The sequence below is a fragment of the Epinephelus moara genome, chromosome 1 (genome assembly GCF_006386435.1).
Source record: "Epinephelus moara isolate mb chromosome 1, YSFRI_EMoa_1.0, whole genome shotgun sequence".
Classification (NCBI taxonomy): domain Eukaryota; kingdom Metazoa; phylum Chordata; class Actinopteri; order Perciformes; family Serranidae; genus Epinephelus; species Epinephelus moara.
In genome coordinates this window covers 39,983,486-40,011,379 of record NC_065506.1, presented here as the reverse complement: position 1 = coordinate 40,011,379, position 27,894 = coordinate 39,983,486, and the positions used below count along the sequence as shown (strand labels likewise).

General features: G+C 42.7%; 1 protein-coding gene across 1 annotated transcript; it reads left to right on the top strand.

The window, feature by feature from the left end:
• Window positions 1–199: 199 nt before the first annotated feature.
• Window positions 200–27,894, top strand: gch1 (GTP cyclohydrolase 1). Its single transcript, XM_050046451.1, has 6 exons — window positions 200–682; window positions 12,687–12,796; window positions 18,894–18,949; window positions 22,310–22,341; window positions 22,458–22,542; window positions 24,591–27,894. Exons 1-6 carry the CDS (start codon window positions 310–312, stop codon window positions 24,715–24,717), a joined length of 783 nt encoding a protein of 260 aa, XP_049902408.1. The 5' UTR covers window positions 200–309; the 3' UTR covers window positions 24,718–27,894.

The window sequence follows — 27,894 nt, the reverse complement described above, 5'->3', positions numbered from 1 at the left end:
TATTGTGTGTTTGCTCTATGAAACACAAACCAAAGCAGATTCCTGGTCAGTGAATACATGCTCATAAATCTTATTCTGAATCAACTTCGACCACTTGTGGAGGAGATGTTGGCCCCGCCCCCTGGTGCCTGCCAGCCAATAGGATGTGTCCTTGGATTATCCTGCTGTTATAAAGCCTGGGATGCCGAGGCTGAAAGAGAAGCGCGCACTTTAACTAAAAACAGAAGTGATCCGTGACAGAGGAGCAGAAACTGATCCAACAAGTGCTCAGCTGACAGGAAACACACGGTGAACACAGCACAACAAGTGATGGAGCACTCCAAACAGACACAGTACGGCTCTAACGACAAGAAAGACACCGGGGACAGCGGCTCCGTGATGAACGGACACTTCGACGGGATGGTGAAGCGGCCGGCCGGCGGCACCGTGCGCGCCGCCGCTCCTCAGCCTCCGCCGGGCGCCGAGTCCGGCTCGCACCGGCCTGTGATGGAGAGCTGGAGGGAGGAGCGCACCAGGAGCGTGGAGGACAACGAGATGAGCCTGCCGTCCCTGGCCGCGGCTTACACCACCATCCTGCGGGGGCTCGGGGAGGACCCCCAGCGGCAGGGGCTCCTCAAAACCCCCTGGAGGGCCGCCACCGCCATGCAGTTCTTCACCAAGGGCTATCAGGAGAAAATTATCGGTGAGTTTGTAAATCCACAAAGCCGCTCAGAGGCGCTTGGGATTTGTCCTGCGGTCAACAGGTGGCAGCTAAAGGAGGGTCAGCGCCTCCCAAAAATCACTTTACACCCTTTTCATCCTGGGAAAACACTTTTATATGGTCTGATGTGAGTATAGATAAACATTAAGACTCTTTAAACTGACCTGATGGATGTATAGGAATAAGTACTTCCCTTTTTACACTGCTTTATTTCAGTGGGAAACAGTGTACCTTTCCATCCACTAAATTCATCTGACAGCTGTAGTTTCTTATTGCATTTAGATTTTCCATGTCAGATGATCAGTTTAAGAGGGAAGAAGCATTAATCATCATCAATATCATAAAATATGTCAGGTAATCTGGTATAAAAGTGATTTAAAACCAGGGTGAGATTTGATTAGACGTTGAACCATAATCCTGTTTAAAATAAGCACAGGTCAGAGTATCTAAAGATTTGAAGCATTGGTACTTGAGTATTTCCATTTTCAGAGACTGTCTCCATCTATACATTTTAGCAGCTGAGGGAGGAGTATTCAGGCTCTTTACTTGAGTAAAAGTACCACCAGAAAGTACCAAAAGTAAAAGTACTCACATACAGACAGAATAATATTATCATATATTGTAAAACTGGATTATAGATAGTGATGATGTAACATAAAAGCAGCATTTTATCTGGTTGTGGAGCTGATTTCAACTGTGTTATATATGTTACAATAGTTTACTTTATATGTTTAAGGTTTGCAGAGTAATATCTGCCAAATAAATGTAGTGACACGTCATGAAAGTGGTGAAGCAGAATCATACAGTGGCGTAAAATACCTAACAGTTGTACTTATGTGCACTACTTGAGTAGAAGTACTTAGTTACTTCCAACCACTACATTTCAGAGATAAGTATTGCACTTATGAGCCAGAGGCTGAACAATGACATCATACAAAAAACAGTAAAACAGACATTAAATGCAAAACAGGCATCTTTTATTTTGAAATATTTCCTTTAGGGCACAGGGCAGTATACTGGTTCATTATGTAATGGTTTAATGAGCTCCTTCCTATGTTGTGTCATATTGTGGGGCCAAGCAAACCCTGTAGTAATCAAAGCCTTCTGTGTGTATATGACGACATTAAAATGTTTTTATGGGTATTTTATGTACTCTTAACAGTAGAATAAGCAACTACACACCTGCGTAAAGGTCCAGTCATGAGAAAAAAAGATACAAAGTTTTGGTCATACTGCCTGGTACCGCTTTTACATTAAAATCATGCACATAAAAAAACGCTCAGCATCTGTTAAACTGTAAGAATATCAAAGCAAATTTAACCTTTTGAACCTTGATTAAGGATCATTACATCCTGACAGCTGTGACGCCACACACACACACACTGTGTGTCTCTGCTGCTGCTGGATGATGCTCATAATGAAATGAAACAACTCGTCTTTTATGGCTCCTCTGTTATGTCAAGTGCAGATATTGTAGCTGTGTTGTGTCGAGCTGAAACGATTAATCGATTAGCGGATCTGCAGAAATTAAGGTGCTTCTATTTGAATAATCAATTATTTTTTAAGTCATTCAGGCAAATATGAGGAACAGCTTCTCTGGTGTGATGATTGCTCTGTTTTAAATTATAGTAAACCGAATTTTTTGGACTTTGGATCGCTGGTCGGACAAAATGAGCAGTTTTAAGACGTCACTTTGGGCCTCAGGAAATTGCATTTTCTGACATTTTATAGACTAAATTAATAATTTAAGAGACAATATCCAGATGAATCCATAAAAGAATCAACATTAGTTGCAGCTCTGACCTTGTGCATCATTTTATACATATTTCTCCACAATTCTACAAAAGAAACTTTACGACCTGTTTTAAACGTGTGTTTGAACAGTCTAATGATGCAGCACAAATACAGTGATTAACATCTGATCTCGAGCAGCCGAACACCTCTTTGACACGGAAATCTTTCCTGCATGCCACCCTGTGTTTTTCCTCTTGCTTTCCTTTGGTGATATTTGATCAGGCAGGTTTAACTGGTCTGCTTGTTGGCTGTGAAATGAGTTGAGAGGGTTAAAGTCCCACACATTAAAATGAGATCGATTTGCCCAAACAGAGCTGTTGCACAGCTGGCAAAACCTGCCTTTCGGAGGTATCTGTGAAATTTATCTGTTGTTCCTTGGTCTCACGTTTGATCCTGCCACACCGGCCGGCCTCCTGCTCCGCAGAGTCACATCCAGAGGGGGTTTTGCTGAGTCACCTGCAGCTGTAGAGGGGTTTTGTATGCAATATCAGAGTCCACATGGGCCGGCTTTTCCACGCTATGGCAAGCTGGAGTGGCTGGTGTCGAGGATTTGCCCCCCCTCCTCTCTCTGTGCCTCCTCCAGAACTCCATCTGGAGGTAGTTTGACTGTTGTGGGTGTTGTTTTGTGTGATCATGTTAAGGAAAGGAATGCAGTGGAGGAAGAGACAAAATATGAAGAGCACCCAGTAATAAAAGGAGATGGTGATTCATGTTTTCACACAGTTACGACCTGACAACTACCACTTTGTTCTTATCCCTGAGCAGCATCTGATGGAAGGTTGTGAAGAGCATGATGATGTACATATATATGTTGCTCTGCAGGCAGTGGGGTGCTCTGTCTGTCTGCTGATTGGCTGTCACAGGAGACTCCCCTTTGACTTGCTGGAAAGCAGAGAACACAAAAAACACATGTAGTTTTCAGTGCTGGATGTTTGTGGAGAGTTAAAGCATTTTTAGTGAGTGTCACACTGTTTGATCAGTGTGTGCACGTGTGTGTGTGTGTGTGTGTAGATCATGAGTTCAGCTTTCATCACAACATGAGCCTAAAATCCTCTTGTTGTCGAGCACATGACCAACGCAACTGTAATGAGGGAAAGTTATGCAAAGTTTAAACAGGAATTCTAAGCCCATGATGAGAGAAGTAAAGGGTACTTCACTGCAAACCTCCGGGTGTGCTCATATGACATGTCACAGAATGTCACAACCTGTCTAGTCAAGCTGTTAACTCAATGACATCACACGTGTGCCACCAAAGCGACTGTCACCAGACACAATAAATGGAAACATACAGATAAATGTACATGATACAGAGTAGCAGGCCTGTGGTAACGCAGACACACGACGTAACAGTGTGCGGGAATGTTTATGTGCTTGGCGACAGTTCAGTCCCAGTCAAGCTGTACAACTGTTTGTGTGGGCGGAGCCAAATAAATAATTCAGTAAACAAACAAATCATAATTGGTTGTCACTTAACTGTAACTCATAGATGTCACTTGTATATCATCACAGCTGTGATACAGTACACCAGCACTCCCTCTGGTGTGATATTGCTTATATGTGTATTTTTTTTTTTTTTTGTCTGAAGTTTGGGATGGATGAACTGATCTCCAAAAGGCATTAAGTCAAAGAGGAAACATGCTTTTCAACATGTTAGGCATGATTGGTGTATTATTTTTGTTTTGTACAATTTAAGAGTGGGGAAAAAAACGAAAGGAGCAAAAGTTTGGGCACCCCAAGACATTTGAACTCTCAGGGTCTCAGACTTTAATAAGCTTGTTAGGGCTCTGGCTTGTTCACAGTCACCATTAGGAAAGGCCAGGTGATACAAAATTCAAAGCTTTATAAATATTCTGACTCTTGAAACCTTGTCCCAACAATCAGCAGCCATGGGCTCCTCTAAACAGCTGCCTAGCACTCTGAACACTAAAATAACTGATGCCCACAAAGCAGGAGAAGACTATAAGAAGATAGCAAAGTGTTTTCAGGTAGCTGTTTCCTCAGTTCGTAATGTAATTAAGAAATGAGTCCATACCCAGTGAGTGCACAGCTGCCCATGTACAGTTTCACATGGTGTGTGTGTGGGATACAGGTCATAGGAAATTGCAGATTAAATAGTCAACTGAACTAGGCTTGTGCCGATTTCCGGTTTAACCGGTTTGGTCCGGTTTAAGAGCTCCACACGGTTTAATTCAGTCAACCGGATAAACTGGAGGAGAGAAAAAGAAAAAGAAAAGCTTTTCACATCGGCGGCGTGTGAAGGGACTATATTCAACTTATCTTGCGTTGTAACATGCATTATGACAACTTAATAAGGTTTATGTTTGTTTATAAATGAAGTGGAGGAGCCTACAAGTGTTTTGTTTAGTTTGTCTCAGAGGCTTCCTCCGCAGCTCCGCTCCGCTCCGCTGTCTGCTGCTGCAAGAGAGATCAAATTTCATTGGGGGCGGGGAAAAGTGCGTGGGAGTCAGCAGTCATTCAGTTTGTTGCCCTAGTAACCCGTTTCCACTGAAGAAGTTCCTGGTACTATTTGGGGGGCTGGAACTACTGCAGGAACGTCCTCTCGCTCGGCCCTCTCAACCGCCGTATCTCCACTGAGAGAGCGGAGTCGGAGGAAGGTTCCTTGGTGTCTTTCTGCGTCTTCTTGTTCTTCTTGTGTAACCTTGTGTGTATTGGCGGTTAATACAGCATTACCGCCACCTAGTGGATTCGAAGCGCATTACACCTATAATGGGCTTCTATTGGGAAAAATAGTTCAAATGCGACCCCCAGTGGTAAAATTAGGTATATAATTCGATATATCGGTTCGGTTAGATATTTGGCTTTAAATCAAACCAGTTGGAAAATTTTCAAACCGGCACAAGCCTAAACTGAACCCATTAAGAAGAGCAATGTATTCAGACAGAGCTTTTGTGAATTTGATAGTACGATTGCTTTATTGAAAGTACAGTAGTACCATTGCCAATAGTGAGACAGTTAGTGGGCAAAAACTGTACATTAGTAGTTGAGGTAGCACGTTGAAAGGCAGATAGTTAAAGTATTTATATGTTGTATTGACTTAAAAGTGGGGCGCACTGGTAGTTCACATGGGAAAGGTGCGGCTAGCCCTTGTTGCAGCGGTGGGGGTTGGAATCCGGCCTTCGTTCTTTGCTGCATGTCTTCCTTGCTCTCTCTCTCTCCCATCCTTCTTGTCATGCTTCACTGTCCTGTCAAATATAGGCCTAGATATAGGCCTAGATAAAAAAATTAGCTCTCTGGCGCCCCCATTTTGTTTGATGTGTGGTCAAATGCCTACAAAGTTGCGTGGTGATCGGTGAAACCCTTGAGATGTTATACACCTTTATGTGATGAGCCACGCCCTCCGCAATATTCATTGCCTTATAGAAGCTCAGTTTTAGTAAGTTTTCCAACTTTTGCCAAGAGGGAACTTTAGATATTGGTCCCTAGATTATGTTCACTGAGTTTCATGCAGATCGGTCAAACTTCCCCAGAAAAGATGGATTTTAAGTGTCTTTCAAAAAATTCAAAATGGCGGAAAATCTATATAATCAGAAGTTATGGGTTCTTAGCGCAAATTTTTTCCTCATGAGGAGAGGCATCTCTGTGCAAAGTTTCATGTCTCTACGACATACGGGGCATGAGATATGCCCATTCAAAGTTTGCAATTTCAATCGGTTGCTGTAGCGCCCCCCTTTGGCCAATTGATGTAATATTGCTTCATTCATGCTCTTGATTGGTCAGAATTTCCATGCGGGAAAAATCCAGGAAGTAAACAAAACGTTGAAGAAGAGTACACTTGCAAGATAAATGTGACACTTTCTAATGTCACAATGGAGGGACAACTACGCAGGTTGACTTTAGCGCTGCTCATCGTGGACTATATTGCTGTCATTGTTCATTTTAGTCAAACCATACAGTTTGAAAACGAGGTGCGGCTCCAACTAGAAAACAATGTTTTGATGCATTGGATGTGCTGAATGTGCATATTAAGGCAGTACAGGAGGAGGTGCACATTAATAATCCTCCAGGACTGTAACATGCTCATGTTTAACCCAAACAATGTGTCATGTGACTGCAGTTGGTTCAGATCCAGGTCGGAACACCTTCTCACCACAAATAAACTGCACCAGGGTGTGTTTGGCATCAGAATGCGTTTGCTGTGTTCACACCTGCCCAAATGAACTGTACTTAGGGGGCAAACGAACTTGAGATTGATTGAACCGAACCAAACAGGGCAGATGTGAAAGCGCTCTTAGCTGGCTTCGAACGTGTTTAGAAGGTGCGATGCTTGCCAAAGGGGGCGATACACAGTACTGACTATGCAAGGTGCCCAAAATTTTGCTTCAGGCCCTTTTTCTGTTGAAGACTGAACTGTTGATTCAAGTCCCCAAAATTTTGGGCTACATAAATAAAACTGATTGGCTGCATGGACTATAGTTGTCTGACATAACCAACCTCTCCATGCTAATGTAGAGGTTGTACATCTGTGCTCATGTACATAAATATGAATGAGGAACAAACAGTTTCCAGCAGCGACCCCGAGCTGTACAAGATAACTGCTGTAAAGGCTTCTGCAGACGTTTGTGTTCCCGTCAAGATGAATCGTGTGACCTTACAGGTAACAGTAATGTCACAGTTTAATTATTACATATTTAAACAAGACACGTGTTGTAATTACAAACCAGTTTCCACAATTCAAACACAGAAACATCTCTCTTAAAAGCTCTTAAAAGGTCTTTACAACTATGCCATGTAATTTGTTAACACTGACGGATAATCTTCAGCTGATTGGGTGGTTGCCTAGTAACACACGTACACGCATATACATGTACACACACAAACCCTGATGTGGCCTCTAACCAAAAGGCATCAGAGAGCATCAGGGAGTCGGATTCAGTCGGTAAATGTCTTTTTAAATAAACAGGGAAAAAAAGACAATTTCCTGAAACTCAGCAGATCAGAAAATGCCATAAATACTGAATATTATGGGATGTGAAACTGGGATATATATTTAAATTTTTCTGTCTTTTTTTATATTTGGCATCTCTGCTTTATTTGATAGTGTGAGAGATAGACGGAAAAGGCAGGAGAGACAGGGGATGACCTGCAGCATAGGGCCAAACCCGGGACCTGAACTCGGGACCTTAACCCGGTGAAGACTCGGCCTTAAATGGTGTCCCCTCCCCTATAGTTGTGTCATGGTTGTTGTTGTTGTTGTTCATATAAAGTCAGGGATGTACAGAAGTGACTCATGAATACAGCCCAGGGTTAAGACTATGTATAGGAAATGTGTGTGTGTGTGCAAGCAGGAGAGAGAAAGACACACACACACTTCTTGCTGCCTAAACAATAAATGAATAACGTTGTTTATTTAGTCATTCAGTCAGCTGTTTCCTGCTTCATTCAGAACGTGTCAACATGTGACCTCTTCACTCTCTCTCTCTCTCTCTCCCTCTCTCTCTCTCTCACACACACACACACACACACACACACACACACACACACACACAGAAGAGGCGGCACTATTGAATGAAGAGCTGATGATAAGTAACACTGTCATTACCTGATAACTGCCTCTTCTTTCTGTCACCCAGGGCGTCTCAAACTGGCAGCCCACACCAGCTGCCCTTTATCTTTTATTTAGTTAAGGCTGACTTAAGGTTATTTTCCTTCAGGGTGTGTGTGTGTGTGTGGGTGTGTGTGTGTGTGTGTATGCATGAGATGCCACTTTCACTGTAACTGATGTTCAGAAGCTGCAATGAGAGGGAGTAAAACGCTTCTTTATTGTAAGAAGTTTTATTTTGTACTTTTGACCATAATGACATTTTCCTCGCCAAGTTAAAGGGGCTGCAACTAAAGATTATTAATTCAAGTGGCTCTAAATTGTATTTTACTAATGGGACAGTGTTAAGGAGGACATATTATGCTCATTTTCAGGTTCATTGTTGTATTTAAGGTTTCTATCAGAAAATGTTTACAGGATTTAATGGTCAAAAAACATTTTATTCTTCCTCATACTGTTTGTGCTGGAACACCTGTATTTACGCTCTATCTGAAATGCTAAGTTTTAGCATCTGCCCCACCCCTGAAAAAGCCCAGTCTGCTCTGATTGGTCAGTGTTTCCAGATCTTCCGCATTTCAGCATCTCTGCAGTGTCATTGCAGCCAGGGAATAACTGTAACAGAGAACAGCTGCACTTTCAACCATTATAAAAAAATGTTCCAGCAGGAATCTGATCCGAAATCAAGGAGAAATAACATCAGCAAGTTCACGTTTCCCTGACGTTAGCATGTAGCTGTATTTAGCAGTGTAGGCTAAGTAAAGTAATCACTTGCAGTAGCATAGCATAATGTGCAATGTTCATAATGCACGGTGTAAAGTGCCACACATTTCTGCAGCATAAAATTTGGTTATTGAAAAATGTGACGATTTCAGTGGCTCCGATAAACTACATGCATTATTTTTTGGACAGGGTTTAACCTTATAGATTAAATTGTGCTCAATTTTGTGTCCTACGTTTAGACTATTCAACCAATCTAAACCTCTCTTTGAATATCAGGGAAATTAGTCGTCAGTACAGTCCCTATACACTACCTGCTCAGGAGCAAACATAGTGGAGCATTTAGAAGCTAAAAAGCCAGATGTTTCCCTCAATAGTTGGTGGAGACCAAACACAGAGCTAAAAGAGAGAGAATATTGGACTTACATTCATCATGTGTAAATAACCTAGCAAGTTCACCATATCAACTTATAAGGTGATTTTATGTCAATCTTGTGTTCACAAAATCAGTTACCTCCAGTCCAAAACCCAAAGATATTCACTATATTATCCCATGTAAGATGGAAAAAGGAGCAGATCTTTGCAGTTGAGAAGCTGGAACCAGAGTGTGTGGCATTTTTGCTTGACAAATGACTTTAATGATTGTCACAATATCTGTCGTTTAATTAGTTCAGGTTAAGATCTGGAAGCACAACATCTATAAAATCAAAGTCCAATGAGACAACGAACAACAGCAGTCAAAAGATCTCGTTCTAAACAAACCTCCAGGTTACTGAGATGCCAGAATGATAAAGATGACAGGTAATTATCCCCACATCAGGTGTGTGATTGTCTGACCACCTGCGATTTTTGGCTGTTGGAGTTTGTTGCAGCAGTTGCCAAACCGATCAAGTTATTAGCAGCAAAGTCTTTCTTTCACTTTAACTTTGTTCTTGATTACAAAACTTCAAAAACAGGATTACCACTTTATTAGAGTGTTAACCTGAAGGCAAACAGCATCCAGAATCCTTTTGTTTGTGAGGTTAATAAGGTTTATAGTGTGTCCAGAAGCTGATTAAACTTTGGTGTCGATCCAACAAATAGACTTTAGAGAGATGCAATTCTTGAAGCAACAATGTGCAGAATTTAAAAATGTCTGACCGCCCCCCAGTAGCAGTATCAAAAAAGGCAGACAGCAGACCTGATGCAGTTGTTTCCAAATGTCTTTTGAAGAGGTTAGGTGTGCCACATTACATTACATTACTACATTTTTTTGCCACGGAAGTGCTGTGTCTCTAGTAACAGCAGTGTCGGTAAGTCGGCCCACCAGTTTAGCCCAGACTCATCAACTATAGGACAGGCAGATATTCATGATCTTCAGAGGATGGATCCCACTGACATTAGTGATCCTTAGTGATACTTTTCTAACAGTAAACAAGTAGTTTTGTTGCCTAAACCTAACCCTCAACCACTTACACGAGTCACATCACATTACTAATGTCAACCACGATCGTTTTCTATCCATATATCAAGTAGTTTTGTTGCCTAAACTGCCAACCCTTTCTTACCACTGTGTTTGTGCCACTTAAAGCTGGGTGTTCTGTTAGCGACATGTGCGATCTTTTCCTAACCATAACCAAACAGATTTGTTGTCTAAACCTAACCACTGTCTCCTTCTTACTATTGACCCCTTATGCGTCAGGACACAACTTTAAAGGCTGCTCGCCAGCGTCATTTTATTAACGCACTGGGCTTCTGCCCAAGCAGCAAAATATGACGAGTAGAGATAAGATTGTGATGACTATCTCAACATTTACCGATGAGATATTTTCTTAATATTTGGCACAGACTAGACTCACAAGTCAGTCTTTAGACGCTTTGCTTAACTAAAGACTGATGTCTTTCTCCCTGATTTTGTGTTTAGATGGGCGGATACAATTTCAGAGTTTAAAAAAACTCCCTACGTTGCAGAACCAATAGTAAATCCGCAGGGCGGTCCTTCGGTGGCTCGCTCATAGTCCGACTAGAAACACGAGTAGTGGTACAAAATGGCTCAAGTCGCTGTAAGTCCTTCATTTCCACAATCTTGTAGACTGAGCACACGTTTGATAAAACGGAGTTAAATCTCTCGGCATCCATTTTCAAGCTCTCTGTGTGTTTGTGTCCTTGCGGACAAGAAAAGGCGCACATTTCCGGGAGGGCGTGTCCTTTTCAAAAATGCAAGAGGCGTTGCTTTGTTGCCGGCCGTTTTCGCCGGTGTGTTAAACACACTTTAGAAAGGAGTGTCCCCAGACTATCAGAAGGCGGAGATCTCTGATTGTCTGGTGGCAAGACTAGGCACAGACAGTCATGGTTCCAAGAAAACAAATCATAACGACTTTAGTGATTGGATTTAACTCTAGTGCCACTCGGAGGTTGAAATATGTGGTTTGCAGTCTTATTATATGTTTCAGACATTAACATTCCCATCAGTATGAAGAACTGTAATAACTGTTCACGTAAGTTTTCCACAGCTTGGTTTAGGTCCAAGTTCCTGCAAAACTAATGACATCAACCTCCAGCTAAACTTTGTGTTTTGAGGTGACAAAATGTTAGCAAGCTAACATTGACGTTAGCATTTAGCTCAAAGCACCACTGTGTCTGTAGCTTCACAGCACAGTTAGCATGGCTGTAGACTCTGTTTTATAATATGTAATTACATTTAAAAAGCAAGGCTGAATGTGCATTAATAACAGGTTTACATTATATTTTAAAGCATGTCAAATTTTAAAATGCAACCAGGATGAAAACAGCTAACATTGTAACACAACAGTGTGAGTGTTAATCTGCATGGCAGTGAGGAGCAGCAGCTATCAGAACAATCAGTGGAAAGATTTATTGCCGTAAATGGAGCTAAAATGAAAACTGATACAGCTGAGTGCTTAACAACATCTGAGGTCGAACCTGAGTTGTCAAAGAAAAGCCTTCGACTTCTGGTTTCTCCTGCAGACGTGAAGGTAGATGTCCCAAAACAGAGCACCTCATCTGCAGAGAGAAAGCTGTCAAGTAAGATCAAGAGACATCATGAGACAAAACGCTAATATGTGTGTGTTGGTGGGAAAGATCTTCATGATGAACGGTGACATCGTTCATCATCGTGACTCGAAACTGCGTCATAATCAGACAAAACAAAAATGGTCAAAAAAAAGAGACTGAATGTGTTAAACGACCTGCTGCCATGTTTACACACACACACAGTCATTCAATAAGCAGCAGAGACTGAAGCAACAAGTCTGCTCCCTGTTGTTCCTGTGACACCCCCCGCCCCAACCCCACCACCTCGTTCCCTCCAACAGATAGCCAGTCAGGAAATTAAAAAATGCCGTGCTGAGAGCGAGAGGCGTCTGCGTCGTCACAAACAGATAAAGCGGTTTATTGAACCCACGGCAACTGAAAAATGCAATAAAGCAACAACAGGAAGGAGTGTATGGAAGCAGAGCTATAATTAGACAGAGGTGTTTGTCAAAGAGAAACACCAGTGTTGATGATAAAAAGCTGTGGATCAACGGTGGAGGTGAACTGGGCGTCCCTGGTGGTCTCCAGCTGTCTGTCCGTGAGGGGACAGAAATGGATGCAGGATGATTTTTATATATATTTTATAAAAATCCTGAAGTAAACTCTCACAAAGGACAAAACAAGGCACAAATACAGCACATAAACAAACAGTAGAATACCTTTATAGTAAATAAACAACCTCTAATTAATCTGTAAATGATTCCAAAAAGAAAAAAAGTTGATCAAATTAATTAACAAATGCAGTAAATGGACTAAGGTGAAATAAATTAATACAGGAAGACAATGTGGTAGCCAATTTAGAAGAACTTGTTCCTCTTTTTGGGAATTACAGGAGTTTCTTCCCTTTGATTTAATCTCTCCTCCATTTTGTTTTCTCCGCAGACGTGCTCAACGACGCCATCTTCGATGAAGACCACGACGAGATGGTGATTGTCAAAGACATCGACATGTTCTCCATGTGTGAACATCATTTGGTGCCCATCTTCGGCAGGGTGAGCACAGACACGTCTTCCTCCTCTGGTTTAGGAAGGTGGTAGTTGTTCATTTAAAGGTCCAGTATGTAGGATTTAAGAGATTCAAAAGTATGTTTTCATTAGTTTATGATCACCTCACAATAAGAATAGCTTTTGTTACCTTAGATTGAGCCGTTTAGAGCAGGTCCTCTTCCACGAAGTCCGCCATGTTGCTGTACAGTAGCCCAGAACGGACAAACCAAACATGTTTACACATTTGCCCCCAAAGAAGTTTCTGTGGGTTGCAATCTGCACCTTCACCACTAGATGCCACTAAATCCTACACACTGGACCTTTAAAGTTATTAGTTATTAACTAATGATGAGCTACTCTATCACATTTGATTAGGACTTATTCAAGAGCTAACCATTAACTAATGGTTAGTTACTCATTCGTTCCTCATTAGTTCCCTTAGCCATTAATACTTACCTAATTATTAACTTATGATTAGCTACTGTATGACATTTGATTGGTTTGTAACTCATTCATTCCTTATTAGTTCCATAGTAACTCCTCATTTTTTGTGCTACCAAGAGTTACCAGGAAAACTACTTCAAGTTAAATTAAATTAAATTAAAGTAAATAATGGAGTTGCCCTTTAAGGACTTTTGAAAACTACTGCTTTTATATTTTAACCATCAAAAACAAACCCTTGGCAAAGGCAGAATGTTGAACTTAAGTATATAAGCAACTGATGTATTTTATTTTTTATTGTGAATGTTTAGAACATGTATAAACAAGAACAAAAACAAGACATAACTACACACAACAGGCCCATAGACCCACTGACATATGATTAAAAAAAAGACAAAACAATAAAAGGTCGTCAGAGAAATAATTGCTATACATGATCCAGATGTATCTCCAGTGTCTATATCCACTGTAACAGAATCGTCAGTACATTATCACAGTCTGGATGTAAAGTGAGTTTAAAAAGCTTAAATAAACTGTACATCAAACCACTCTCAGTCTAGCTGCATGATGCTTGGCTGTGAGCACAGGTCTCACTAAAGGACGTTGAGCCCTCATGCCCCCCTCATGGAGTCTGTTTCTGACAGTTTGGTCAGAAACATGCACACCAGTAGCCTGCTGGAGGTCATTTAGGGCTCTGGCAGTGCTCCTCCTGTTCCTCCCATGGGTGCAGATCTGATGACAAGTTTGGGGGACACAATCAGTTATGATTTTTTTTTAATTGCACGCGTGCAAATCATGCCCACAGAGCGCTTGAGATTGCCAGCATATTTCACGATTTCATAGAGGCTCATCACCATCATCAAGTCATTCAAAAAGCACTACAAAGAGAATCATATGCTTACCTTTACTGTTTATTTCTCTTAAACAGCCAGTAGTACATGGAACCAGCCATCACCCTCCTTTTCACTGCTACTTCTAGTTTCAGGGTCTCAGGCATGTTATGTCCACTCACGTTCTCATCTCTCGCCTCTCACGGATTCCCATTTCTCCTCATCATCTTCCCTTTCTCCCAGTATATAGGACTACTGTATACATTTGTTCAATTTCAATCATTTAAGCTATTTAGAATTGGGGGGGACAATTTGTGTTTTTCAGAATTTGGGGGGGGACATGTCCCCCCCATCCCCCCCGGGATCTGCACCCATGGTTCCTCCTCACACAAAGGAGCAGATACTGGTCCTGCTGCTGTGTTGATGCCCTTCTACTGCCCTGTCCAGCTCTCCTCGTGTAATGGCCGGTCTCCTGGTGTCTCCTCAAATCTCTTGAGACTGTGCTGGGAGACACGGCAAAGCTTCTTGTGACTACACGTATTGATGTGTCATCCTGGAGGAGCTGGACGACCTGTGTGACCTGATTGGGCTGCAGGTACCGCCTCATGCTACCAGTAGTGACAAGGACACTAGCAGGACACAAAACTAGAGAAGAATCAGTGAGGAAGGATAAGGAGAGAGCAACTGTCTGTGGACACCACATGTAAAACCATTCCCTTTTTGGGGGTTGTCTTGCTTTTGCCTCTCTATTGCACCTGTTGTCACTTTCATTTGCACCAAAGCAGCTGAAACTGATTCACAATCACTTGTGCTTCCTAAATGGACAGATTGATATCCCTGAAGTTAAACTGAGAGCAATGTACATAAACACTACTTTATTGCAGCCAAGCAGCTTTGCTTTCTGGTATAACCAATAAAGGGGATTTTTTTCTAAAGAAAGCTGCAAATCTTCATAATCTAATACAAAGAGTCAGAGACATCAGAACATAGTAAGAGATGTGTATCTTAAAAAGCCTTTATCTGGAGGCCACTGGTCTAAACAACAGAGAACATGAGAAACAATCAGATTAGCTGAGATCTGTTTATCGTGCGTTTGTTCTGTTGGTTTTAGCCTCCTCCTCCTCCTCCTCCTCCTCCTCCTCCTCGTCCCTGCTGCTGCTTTGACATCATTACTCTCCACTAACAAACCTGATTGGCCTCTTCCCTCTTTCTGATTCTTCTTTCTCTGCTCCCCCAATCCCTCCTCCTTCGCCTACAGGTGCATGTCGTTTAACACAATAGTAGCTGGCAGCTGATCCGTTTCCACCGGTGTAAATGGGCTCTGATGACAGCAGTGAATCACACAGACTCTCACCACACCTCCTGCGTTAGTGTGTGTGTGTGTGTGTGTGTGTGTGTGTGTGTGTGTGTGTGTGTGTGTGTGTGTGGTGGCCATCAGGTGCTGTTTGTGTCCCTAAACCACCTCCCTCCCCTCGTCATCGTCAGCAGCGTTGCCTCTTATCCAGCCTCTGCCATCTCCCTGTGTGTCTGTTGTGTCTCTCAGTGACTCACCACACAGGGAGAGAGACCTCCTCCTCCTCCTCCTCATCCTCCTCTATTGTTGGTCAGACAGCGTGCAGGTAGCCACCGGCTGTTTGATAAAGTGTCTCAGTGTCTGCCGCACAAGAGAAGTTTATTACAGCCTGTCTGTATCAACCCTTGAAGATAAAGTACACTGCAAAAAAAAACCATTTGGTGTCATGTTCAGCCTCTGAAAGTCCCATAAACTGGTATCAGTATCAGTGGGATGTATTTCCTGGTGAAACAGGTCATTGAAGGGCCACTCTAAAAGTGTAACTTAGGAACTTTTCAACCAAGACTGTGTTTTCCAACAGTTTTTTAACTGATCCAGCACTGAGCGAGAGGGCTGCAGCTGGCAGCAACTAGACAGGTTGACATCTCCCTGCTCGTTTTTGCCATTAACAGGCTCAGATTGATTTTATAAGTGTCTAAGACAAGGTTTGTCTCTGTGGGGGTCCTTTTCATAATGTCAAAGAGTACGATCCTTTGTGTTTTTTCAAAAAAAGACCCAAAGAAAACAAGTGTTCCAGTAGCCATCTTGCTACCACTGTGAGTTCCCCCAGCACAGATGCACAGACTCAGCACTCCGTTTGAACTACTGCCCACTTCACAACAACAAAATCAATCTTCAACATGGTTCTGTAGCTGCTCGGCTCCTCCAGCATATGTCTCCCAGTCCAATCAGTTTCAACCAAAAACTCAGGCAGTCTCCTTCTTCTTCGGGGCAGCAGTTCTCAAGAGCCAGTACACTACTGCATTAAAAAGGGAGAAATGTAATCAGAGCAAACCAGCAGCAGCTGTGTCAATCAACTCACCTGGTACTACTCTCATGAGCCATTCCCCCACACCCCTCCCCTGCAGCTGACGACTAACCACACCCACCTCCACAGTCCCCCTGTCCTCTACCACCGTTTGATGTTTTTCTGGTTGCCAAGAGCTGAAAAATGTTCAACCTGGGGAAAATTCTGCGCTCATCACTGCAGTCCAATCGTAGTGGAAGAAAGGTGGGACAGATAGCCTACCACAAAGATCAACCATCACATCCTCCAACATGTACAAGGGCTGAACAACAACAACCTTGGAGGGGATATTAATAGTTGGCCACGTAGAACACCTGGTCTGTCCTCTCTCCCTGCGTGTTCCAGCCTTCCCTTCATCCAGAGCAGGTCCTCTACCTTGTGCCAACATTTTTACTTCCACGGATATTCCATTTTGTAGCAACCAGACGCAGCCAAAGCGCCGTAGCAGAATAAATGCTGCACCTCAAAGTGCTCTCAAGCAGCTCTCCACTGGGCGTTTTCAGAAGACCGTCTTGTATCTCCAGCTTGGAAAAATGCTTTGATGGACGCACGGCCTTCTGAAAGTAACACCAGTGATTGTCCGACCAATAGGACTTTTGATCAGACAAGAGCGTGTCAACCAACCAATCGACCAAACGACCAGGAGTTGTCAGCCCTACTAATGAACCGGGCTGCTAAATGATTCACTTTTTTTAGCAGCTAGTTGCAAACTTTGTCTGTCAGCTGTTTGGTGCTGAACAGATAGTGTACAGTGGGTGTATCGGACGCTTATTAACTGGAAACGAACAGTAAATGTGCCTTAAAACCAAAGCTACCATCTAAAAATGGCTACAATTAAAGATTCCTCTCATGCTTTATTATACATTTTTTCTTTGCTCCATTGTCGCTGCCAGCGTGTGCCAGTAAACGTGAATAACGTGAGCAGATAAGTGAACAACCAGCTGTGACAGTCGGTCTGTTTGATGTTGATATGTCAGAGAGGGAGGAAACTGGAAGGAAAAGAGATCTTTGCACGCTTGTTGCCGCTGCCCTTTCTCTCGTCTCGTCAACAAATTGCGTCTGACATTTGAGTGGAGCGCACGTGTGTGTGTGTGTGTTGGTGTTGGTGTGTGTATGTGAGTGTGTTGCCTGCAGACATCCACAGCAGTGATTCTCCAGCTGATGACTCCGTCTTTTCGTCCTCTCTCGTCTGTTGTTCGTCCACCTGCTCTGCTCTCAGCATCGGCTTCTGCTACCTTCTCTTTGGGTTCTGACATATTAACACCAACATGTGATAAACCCTCACATTATACCACAAGAGCTAAAAACTCAAAGCAGTGGCTCCCAACCTTTTCGCTTAAGAGACTCCCCGTTTCCATCGAGCAGTACGGTACTGTTCAGTTCTGTACGCTTTTTTCCATTTCCACTGTGAAAAGGTGTGGATGGTACCAATAGAACCGTTCCGTACTGTCCCCATGTTTGGTCCCCCCTCTGCTGGGGTACCTAGCACACAGTCTGATTGGTCAGTAGAGGACGGTCACTCTGCTCAGGGCTGAGTTGTGGCTGGTTTTGAGGCTCATGTAACCACTGTTCATACTGTGGAGAGTTTTATTAGTAAACTGTAACTATAAAATGAAAGGATGTTTTGCAATCTGAGAAAAATACTTAATTCACTGGGCCGGCTGCCGGCAACTTTTAAGGTGGAACGGTAACTTGTAATGTCACTCAATGCATGAGTTGACGTTGTGAATCCATCAGCACACCTTAAATTTCACTGTGACAACTTTGACCATTGCTTTAGTTTTTATATGACATACAATTTTACTAATGAGTGGATCTTCAAGTGTTTATATATATTAATTTCGACCGGATTATGTGAAATGCATATATTCCAGTCCTCACTCTGAGAAAAAAAAAAAGCGTCGTGGAGCGTCGTTCCTGTGGTCTCCGGCAACACTAAACCCCTGAGCTTGCCTTAGAAGGACTAAATGCACAAACTCGCTATTTTAAAATATCCCATGGAGAGAGACTCTCACTGCAGCCTGTTTTATTTTGTTCTGAAAATGTCGGCGTGCAGCCTCGTTCTGTGGACGATAAACGAGGTGCAGACTGATAAAGGAGGAAATACAGTGAGTGCTAAACGGAGCAGTGAGTGACAATAACCCCGCCCACATTTAAGAGTACTGTTTCCAGTGGAAACGCTAGGGTCTAGGTATCGTGTCTGAAGGGTTACTTTTGGCTCCAAAGGTACCATACTGAAAGTGTTTCTTAGCAGCCTTAGTGCTTAGTGTGTGTGTAAAAGTCACAGAGGTTCAGAACTGTGGCAGTGTGCAAATTCACCTGCTTAATTACTGCATAACCTGTCTCGCCTTAAGCAGTGATGCTGCTTAACATTTTATGTGAGCTTGGATCAGATGAGTTGTGCAACAGAGTTTACACCAATAAAACAAGTTTACCTAAAATATTTGATCTTGAATTTTCAACCGTCTGCAGGTTCACATCGGTTACCTCCCCAACAAGAGAGTTCTGGGCCTCAGCAAGCTGGCCAGGTGAGTCAATTTACTCTAATTATGTGTGTGTGTGCGAGAGAGAGAGTGAGAGCTAGTGTGTATTTAAGCTGATTATTAAATGGTGAGTGTGTGTGTGTTTGTGTGTGTACTGGCGTAGAATCTGATCCCACTGACCCCAATACCTTCAGGCTTATCACACTAACACCCTTAACTAACCCGGGACTCGACATGCACACTCTCATTGTGATGAGAACAACTGAAACATTCACATTTTTTAAAACAAAAATAAAGCTCCTGTGAATTGTTTTCCTCTGCTGCACACTGGGTGGCGCTAATTTTAAAGCCTTTAAAATTTGGTTTCTTTCCTTCACGATCTGAGAGGAAGCAAAGAAATACTGCACGGCTACAGGAGTGTTCCAAGGGAAAAGGTGGTTTTATTCAACCTGGGTCTTATTTTAGTAGTTTTTTGGGTGAGATCAGGCGACATGGCAGAAGGCAAACGGTAAAATGATCATTGAGACTGTCTGCTGTAAATGTCGCTCACAGTTTACAGACTTACTTCCTGGTTAAACTTTGACTTGCTATAATTTCTCAGCACTGACGGTTAAGTTAAAGACAAATCCACTCCGCTCATTTTCAGGTTAACTTTCAAATAAATTGATTTTGACATCCATCCATTTTTATATGCTCATCCGGGGCTGGGTCACGGGGGCAGCAGGCTGAGCAAGGTACTCAAGACATCCCTCTCCCCAGCAACACTTTCCAGCTCCTCCAGGAGACCTGAGGCATTCCCAGGCCAGATGAGATATATAATCCCTCCAGCATGTTCTGGGTCTGCCCTGGGGCCTCCTACCAGTGGGACGTGCCTGGAACACCTCCAGCGGGAGGCACCCAGGAGACACCCTGATCAGATGCCTGAACCACCTCAACTGGCTTCTTTCAACGCGAAGTAGCAGTGGCTCTACTACGAACTCCGTCCATGTGTCTGAGCTCCTCACACGATGTCTGAGGCCTCGGCTTGTATCCAAGATCACATTCTTTGGGTCACTACCCAAAGTTTGTGACCATGGGTGAGGATTGGGACGTTAACAGTCGGATGGAGACTCCTTTCCATCACCCTGGAATGAACTTTCCCAGGTGGCTGAGCAGTGTGGTACCCCGATAATTAGAACACATTCTTTGGTCCCCTTTTTAAGAATCGCCACCCTAATGTTGTGGAGGGATTTGCGTGTCCCTGTGATCCTAGGAGTTTTTTCTAGAGCAAATAGTTCCTAGTTGAGTCCTCCAAAGCTTTCAATTTACTGGTCCATCTACATCCCAACCCTCACCTATGATCATGAACTCTGGGTAGTGACCGAAAGAGTGAGATCGTGGATACAAGCTGCTGAAATGAGTTTCCTCCATGGCGTGGCTGGGCTCAGCCTTAGAGATAGGGTGAAGAGCTCGGACATCGAGAGGGAGCTTGGAGTAGAACCGCTGCTCCTTTGCGTCGAAAGAGGTCAGTTGAGGTGGTTCGGGCATCTGATCAGGATGCGTCCTGGGCGCCTCCCGCTGGAGGTGTTCCGGGTATGTCCCACTGGTAGGAGGCCTCGGGGCAGACCCAGAACACACTGGAGGGATTACATATCTCGTCTGGCTTGGGAACACCTTGGGGTCCCCCAGGAGGAGTTGGAAAGCGTTGCTGCGTAGAGGGATATCTGGGGTGCTTTGCTTGGCCTGCAGCCCCCGCAACCCGGCCCCAGATAAGCAGATGAAAATGGATGGATGGATGAGTCCTCCAAGGCAAAATGGTCCCAGAGGAGGGGCCAGACTAAGAGCGATTCAAGAACCCTGATGACACGGCTACAACACAGCTTGAGTACCTCGCCTTTTACCTGGAAAGCGGGGCCCCTCTCTGGAGCAGTCCCATGGGCCCCCATCCCGCAGGGATAGGCATGTTCAGGTGCAAAGTGTGCTGGGCAACAGGCAGGGGTGGGATCCCAGGCGTGCCGACCCCTGGCATTGCAGACTGGTTCAGATACTCCGGATGAATTGTTGACTTGATTTTCATCTCACTGCTCATTCTTGAATCTTTCCTTTGAGATGAATCTACTTAGTATTTATTGTTGTGAAGAGCTTCATAATCTTTTTTTTACATCATCTCAATTTGTAAAAACAAATACCTAAAATTACATTAATACAGCGACACACAAAATAAAACACCTACAGTGCCTGAGTATGTACATGAACACAGTCTTTCTTTCTAATGGGGTGGAAAGTGTTAACTAACCAAGGGCACAGTTTTTTCCCCACACATAGAAAAGGAAGAATATTCTGTAAAGTCCCTGTGACTTTGATGGGATCAAGGAAAAAAAATACATGTACATCTGTATGTTTATAGATACATGCAAATATATGTGCAGAAAAAATTGTGAACCAGGTGAGAGTGGACTTAATCGCACGACTCTGGAGACAGTTCAGGTAAAATAACTGTAACCAATAACTCTTCACTGGTCAAAAGGCAAAATCCAAAAAAACTAAGAATAGGACACTGGGAAATGAAAGGCGGAAACACTAGACACACAAGGAGCTAAGACGAACTGGCACTGAGAGGAAATAAGACACACACTAAATACTGTGGTGAGGGGAAGGATAACGAGACACAGGTGAGGCTAATCAGGGCGGGACAGACAATCAGTCACAGGTGAAGTCATCAAAGGGGAGGGAAACACACAGGGGCAGGAAGTGAAGTGATCTGAAATTAATTTCTGTTCAAGACATTTTTAAAAACAAAGTTCACCTCCATTTTCATTTTCCTGTCACACCTTCAAATCAAAGTCCACATGACTGACTGGATGAAGAACATTTTCTTTTCTCTGAAGCAGCTTTTGCTTTCTCCCAGCTGCAGCATCTTGCCTCTCCTTCATGTACATACAGCACGTTCAGCCTCTCCTCGTGCTGTACGTTTGTCCTTGTGACATTTTCTCGGAGGTGGACGAGGGCGAATTTGTCCTAAGAGGTTTTGCTCACAGAGAAGAGCAACAGGTCGAAGGTGAAGACTGGGTCGTTTCTGCACATCTGTTCATTTCCCCTCTGCTCCCCCCATCACATCAGGACATAGCTTTAAAATGACACAGTTTTTTTTTCGTTAATGCTTTCTTGTGTTGCCTTCAAATGGGGTTGGGTTTACCTTGTTCATGAATCCACTTTTGGTGCTGTAGTGAGTGTATGAAGTAGCGGGACAGTGTATGTGTGACTGGGTCAAAATAAACTACAGTGTGTGTGTGTTCATGGTAATGAAGGAACATGTCACCTTGTGCAGCAGTGTGGCTCACTGATGTGTTGTTAACAGTTTGTGGACAGAGACGGAGCTCTGTGGCACCGAGGAATAACTTGTCCCTCTTTCTTTCCCCCATTCAGGATCGTTGAAATCTACAGTCGTCGACTACAAGGTACCGAGTTAAAGTCTGCTGTTACATAAACACAGACTTTCATTTTACTCTGTCACTCTGCATGTTTGTTCTGGCAGACCTGGTACATGTTTGTCCATCTGTCTGTGCGTCCACAGTTCAGGAGAGGTTGACCAAACAAATTGCTGTGGCAATCACCGAGGCGCTGCAGCCCACCGGGGTCGGCGTGGTCATTGAGGCAACGTACGTATGTTTAACTGAACACGTCGAGTTCCTTTCCTTCACCTCATTTCCCCTCTCTTCTCCTTCCATCTCCTCGCCTCCTTTCCTTTTCTTTTACCTCATCTTTCTGTCCTTCTTCTTTTTATTCTTTTATCACTTTTACCTCTATTCTTGTGTCGTCATGGTACTGGAATTTCTAACTCTGATAAAATACCTCGAAAAAGATCGATATTTGATACCATTTTAGATACTATGGGAAGAAATTGACATTGAAAACTTAGATACCGGTGTATCAGAGCTGTAGAATATGTGTATTGAAACAGTTTCAAATATTAAGAATCGTTATGCATTAGTAAATATATCTTTGACATGACTCTGTTCCATTACTTCGATTTTCAATTCGATTCGATTTTATGCACACAATTAATATATTTCTCTCACATTTTGGTCACAAGTTGTTTAAATCTGTGTCAGTGAGCACTTCTCCTTTTCCAAGACAGTCCATCCACCTGACAGGTGTGGCATATCAAGGTGCTGATTAAACAGCATCATTACTACACTGGTGTGCCAGTGATCCTGGGAGCTCCAGGGTTTTGTCCGGAGCAAATAGTTCCTGGTAGAGTCCTCCGAGGCAGCGTGGTCCCAGGGGAGGGGCCAGACTTAGAGCAATTCAAGAACCTCAATGACACGGCTACAGCAGAGCTTGAGTGCCTCGTCTGGTACTTGGAAATTGGGCCCCCTTTCTGGAGCCAGACCTCGGGGGGAGCTGGCCGGCCTTAGGTCATGGATAATAAATTACATGGAGCTTCTGTCCTGTTGGCCCACCACCCGCCTCTGGTTTGTTAAAATAAAAGGACACTCTAAAAAGTGCAGTTTGATCATACAACACGAGACCACAAGTGTCTCATGTTTTTAGGGAGTGTGTTAACTGGCATGCTGGCTGCAGGAACGTCCACCAGAGATGTTGCCCTCTTCATTTCCTTACCATAAGCTGTCACAGCCGGGCTCAGAAGCTATGACAAGAACGGTGCGTGTGTGGGTGTGTGGAAAACAACCGAAGAGAACCCAGAGCTGTCCTCAGTTCTCTCTGAGAGTGAGGCTGATGACAAAGGGAGTATTTATGCTGGAGCACACACCAGGCACAGGTGTGGCTCAATCAGCCATAGACCCTCCTCTCAGCACCTGCAACACAACAGACAAAAACGAGCAAGAGAGCCACCTAGAGTATGGGAGGAGGGTCATCACAAAGCCTTCTCCAATGTAATTTCCATGCATTTGGCATGGCACACCAGCTCAGGATCTCCACATCCAGTGTCTTCACCTGCAAGATCATCTAAGACCAGCCACCCAAACAGCTGATGCAATAATTGGTTTGCACAACCAAAAAATGTCTGCACAAACCATCAGAAACCGTCTCAGGGAAGCTCATCAGCATGCTCATTGCCTTCACCAGGGTCTTGGCACAACAGCAGTTCATCACCGTAACCAACTAGTGCAGTTGGATTTATGCCTAATTCCATAAAACCACATTGGAGACGTCTTATGGTAGTGAACTGAACATTTAGTTTACAGGCAACAGCTCTGGTCGACGTTCCTGCAGTCAGCATGCCAGTGACACACTCTTAAAACTTGAGACGTCTGTCATCGTGTTGTGTGATCAAGTGGCCTTTAATTGTGACTACCCCAAGACACAGCTGTGTAGTAACGATGCTGTTTAATCAGCACCTTGATATGCCGCACCTGTCAGGTGGATGGATTGTCTCGGGAAAGGAAACATGCTCACTAACACTGACTTTAATAAATATCTAACAACAGTTTGAGGGCCATATTTCTATTGACTACATGTAAAATGTCTCGGATCTTTAACTTAAATCTGTGAAAAACAAAAGAGCTACAGTCAGTATATTCAGTCACTCTTTCCAGTTACATCTCCTTCCCCTCACCTCCCTTCTCTTTCTTTCTCCTTCCTGCTCCTTTTTATTTCTTAATGTAATTTTCTCTTTATTTTTTATCTTTTTATCGTCACTTCATTTCCTGTCGTTTTAACTCCGCTCTCTTCCTCCCTGCAGTCACATGTGTATGGTGATGCGAGGCGTTCAGAAGATGAACAGTAAAACCGTCACCAGCACCATGTTGGGAGTTTTCAGGGAAGACCCAAAAACCCGTGACGAGTTTCTGACACTGATCAGGAGCTGAGGAGGATGAAGCTCTTCCTCTTCCTCCACCTCCTCCTCCTCCTCCTGTTGCCTGGGGTTACCTCCACCTGCACGGACCAGCCGCCGTGCCATCTGTGTGTGTCTGTGTGTGTGTGTGAGAGAGAGAGAGAAGAGTGTGTGTGTTTCCATCTCACCAAAGGCAGTGACAGAGTGCTTACTGTGTTTTTAGTCAACCTCTTTTTATTAGTCCGGTGAGGTCGAGTGTTGCCATGGTGATTTCTGTGTCAGAGGCCGCGGACTGACATGTTGTTTGCTTTTGTGCGACAGAACAGACTTTACCCCCGTTTGTTCAGGTGAGTTGTGCGTGTGTGCATCAATCAAATATTAGTCATTGGCCCTGAAAGAAAAGATAAAATTAATTCACAAAAACCCAATTATTAGTCTTTTGCATTTTGAGATCACATTATTTTAGTTGAAAGGCCCTTTATACACAGTTTGACACAAATAAATAACACAAAAAAATGAATAGTTTGCAGGCAAAATGAAAACCAGCATCAGGTTTACAGTAATAATTTGTTTTTAAGCGGAGTGATGTAAAATATCTGCACAGAACAGTCTGATTTTTTTAACAATACTGTAAATGTGGGACTTAAAAACAGAGATTCTTATAAATAACTTGAGATATATTCAGGAAACATGACGAGGCTAAAGGCGGAAACTATGAATTAAAAAACTGAACATTGAATTTAAAAAATAATGCAAGTGTTTCATCTGAGACTATTTCACAAAGCATTTCCAGCTCCCAAGTCAGAGAAAAGTGTTTATTCACCCTTTTTAAACAGAGATTTCGCAATACTGCCGAGAAGAAGATTCGCCATGACACCGTTATAATGCTGCGCCAGATTTTTACTTTAGATAGCGTGCTGACTCTGCAGAAAAATGCAGTTTGTAACACATTAAATAATCAGGTGCTTTATGTAGAATCATCAGATTACTGGATAAAGATTTGTTTCTTCGACTAGAAATAAAATTCTTAGCATCAACATGCAGACGGTGTTTGATACCAGAAACAAAATAAATAGGATGACTGAGAGAAGACACACTGAGATTTAATAACTGCTGATTATAAGGAACATCTAAAGCTGAAACGATTAGTTGATTGATAGAAAATTACTTGCAGCCATTTAATAATTAAGTCATTGTTTAGGTCATTTGTCAAGGAAACATGTCAAACATTTACAGCTCCTGAATTTTAACTTTTTTATGTTATTTAAATAAAATATCTTTAGGTTTCAGACTGTTTGAAGATACTTTGGGGCCTTTTTCACTTTTTTTTAGACTAAACTTTTTTAATAATTGATTTAAAAAAACTGAAAAATAAACTGACTATGAAAATAATTGTTGGCTGCAGCCCTAGATAGAAGTTCTCCCCTATAGCAGATCCATTTCTTTTAAATCTTTTCACACGTGTGTAACACTCTGTCACACCTCAGAAACCTCAGATTACAAACATCTTTTCCTTTTATTCAGGACTTTTTGTTCAGCTGAGATTCTGTCAATTTAAAACTAGAATTAAAGCATTAAATGTTTTTATTACAAATATTTAGAGGTTCAGTGTGTAAGATTTAGGGGAATTTAGTGGCACCTAGCGCCATGAGGAGCATTGCAGATTGTAACAAGCTGAAACTTCTCCCGGTTAGGAATCCTTAAGCGTTTATTGTTCAGTCAGTTCAGTGTTTTACTGGGAACTGAATTATCCATAGAGGTCTCGTCCTCTCCAAAACAAACAGACCCAGTGATTCAAACCAGTGAATAACAAAGAGTAAAGCAATTTGACATTACAAATCAGTGTCACTATAACGCTGTTTGGCATCCTGGAGACAGGCGGCTCACCCACCACCTGCTAATATGAGCTCACCTTTTTTCAGATGCAGAAATCGGTTTCACAAACATCCTTAAGTCTTTTCCTTAAGGTTTCCTTAAAATGTTTACTTAACAATTTAAGGTTTTCTCCTCATCTTGGTTCTTGTCCTTAAGGAATTGCTTCAAGTTTGTTTAACTGTTGAACCTTAGCAGCCAAAGTAGGACGGACAACGGGAAAGGCCTGTCTAGAGCCTGTGCTATGTTTGTCCATTCTGGGCTACCGTAGAAACATAGCAGTGCAACATGGCAATCTCCATATGCAAGAACCCATTCCCTATTTAGATATGAATTGCTCATTCTAAGGTAACGAAAACACAATGATTCTTATTATCAGGTGATTAAATACTAAAGAAATCATACTTATATTATAGAATAGAATAGAATAGAATAGAATAGAATAAATCTTTATTGTCCACCAGGGTGGAAAATTGTCTTCGGCTCACCAAAATACAGGACGTAGCATAACATAACACATAACAGAGCTAAAATATGAACAAAGCCAAAACACAAGATAAAAATTCATATAGATAATATAATTATATTCAATTTCTGCCAATATGTCCGCCTAAATCCTAAACACTGAACCTTTAAATATAAAACATCGTGGAACATTTGCCGCAAAATCATCGGGGTAAAATAAGCAAAACGCATCTGAGAATAAACAGTATTTAGCATCTTATTATTATTAATATTGTTATAAGATCCTGAGCGAGGGTCTGCCTGTACGTGCCAACTCGCCTCTCAATTAAAACCAAAAGATGACTTCACAGTGACGTGACGAGGCAGCCGGAGAGATGCTGAGCTGCAGACTCACCGTCTGAAAACAAACTGATTCTTTTAATTTCCATGAGAGGCAAATTAAATGTGTGTATGTGTGTGTGTATGTTAGTGTGTGTGTGTTCCTCACAGTTTTCATCTCAGCAGATGAACAGTGTGGAGATAAGTGTGTGTGTGTTGTTTAGTGACTTTGTGTTACTCGTGTAGCATTTTTATTTTTTATTTTATTTTTTTTGCATAATGTCCCCAGACAGATTTTGGGAGGTTTTAACTTGTGAAATGTACTGATGGGAGTTATGCGTGTGTGTGTGTGTGTGTGTGTGTGAGTGTGTGTGTGTGTGTGTTGGAGGGAAGATGAACACTGACAAACGGCTCTGATGATGTTGTTGTTTTTGTGGCCTTGTTGAGAAGGACGGCCTGTTGTTTGGCCTCTTCACCATCATTGTCACTTTATGTACTGTTTTCATTTCAGATACTTTTTAATCAAAGAAAATAAAACTCTATGTGACAGCGATGA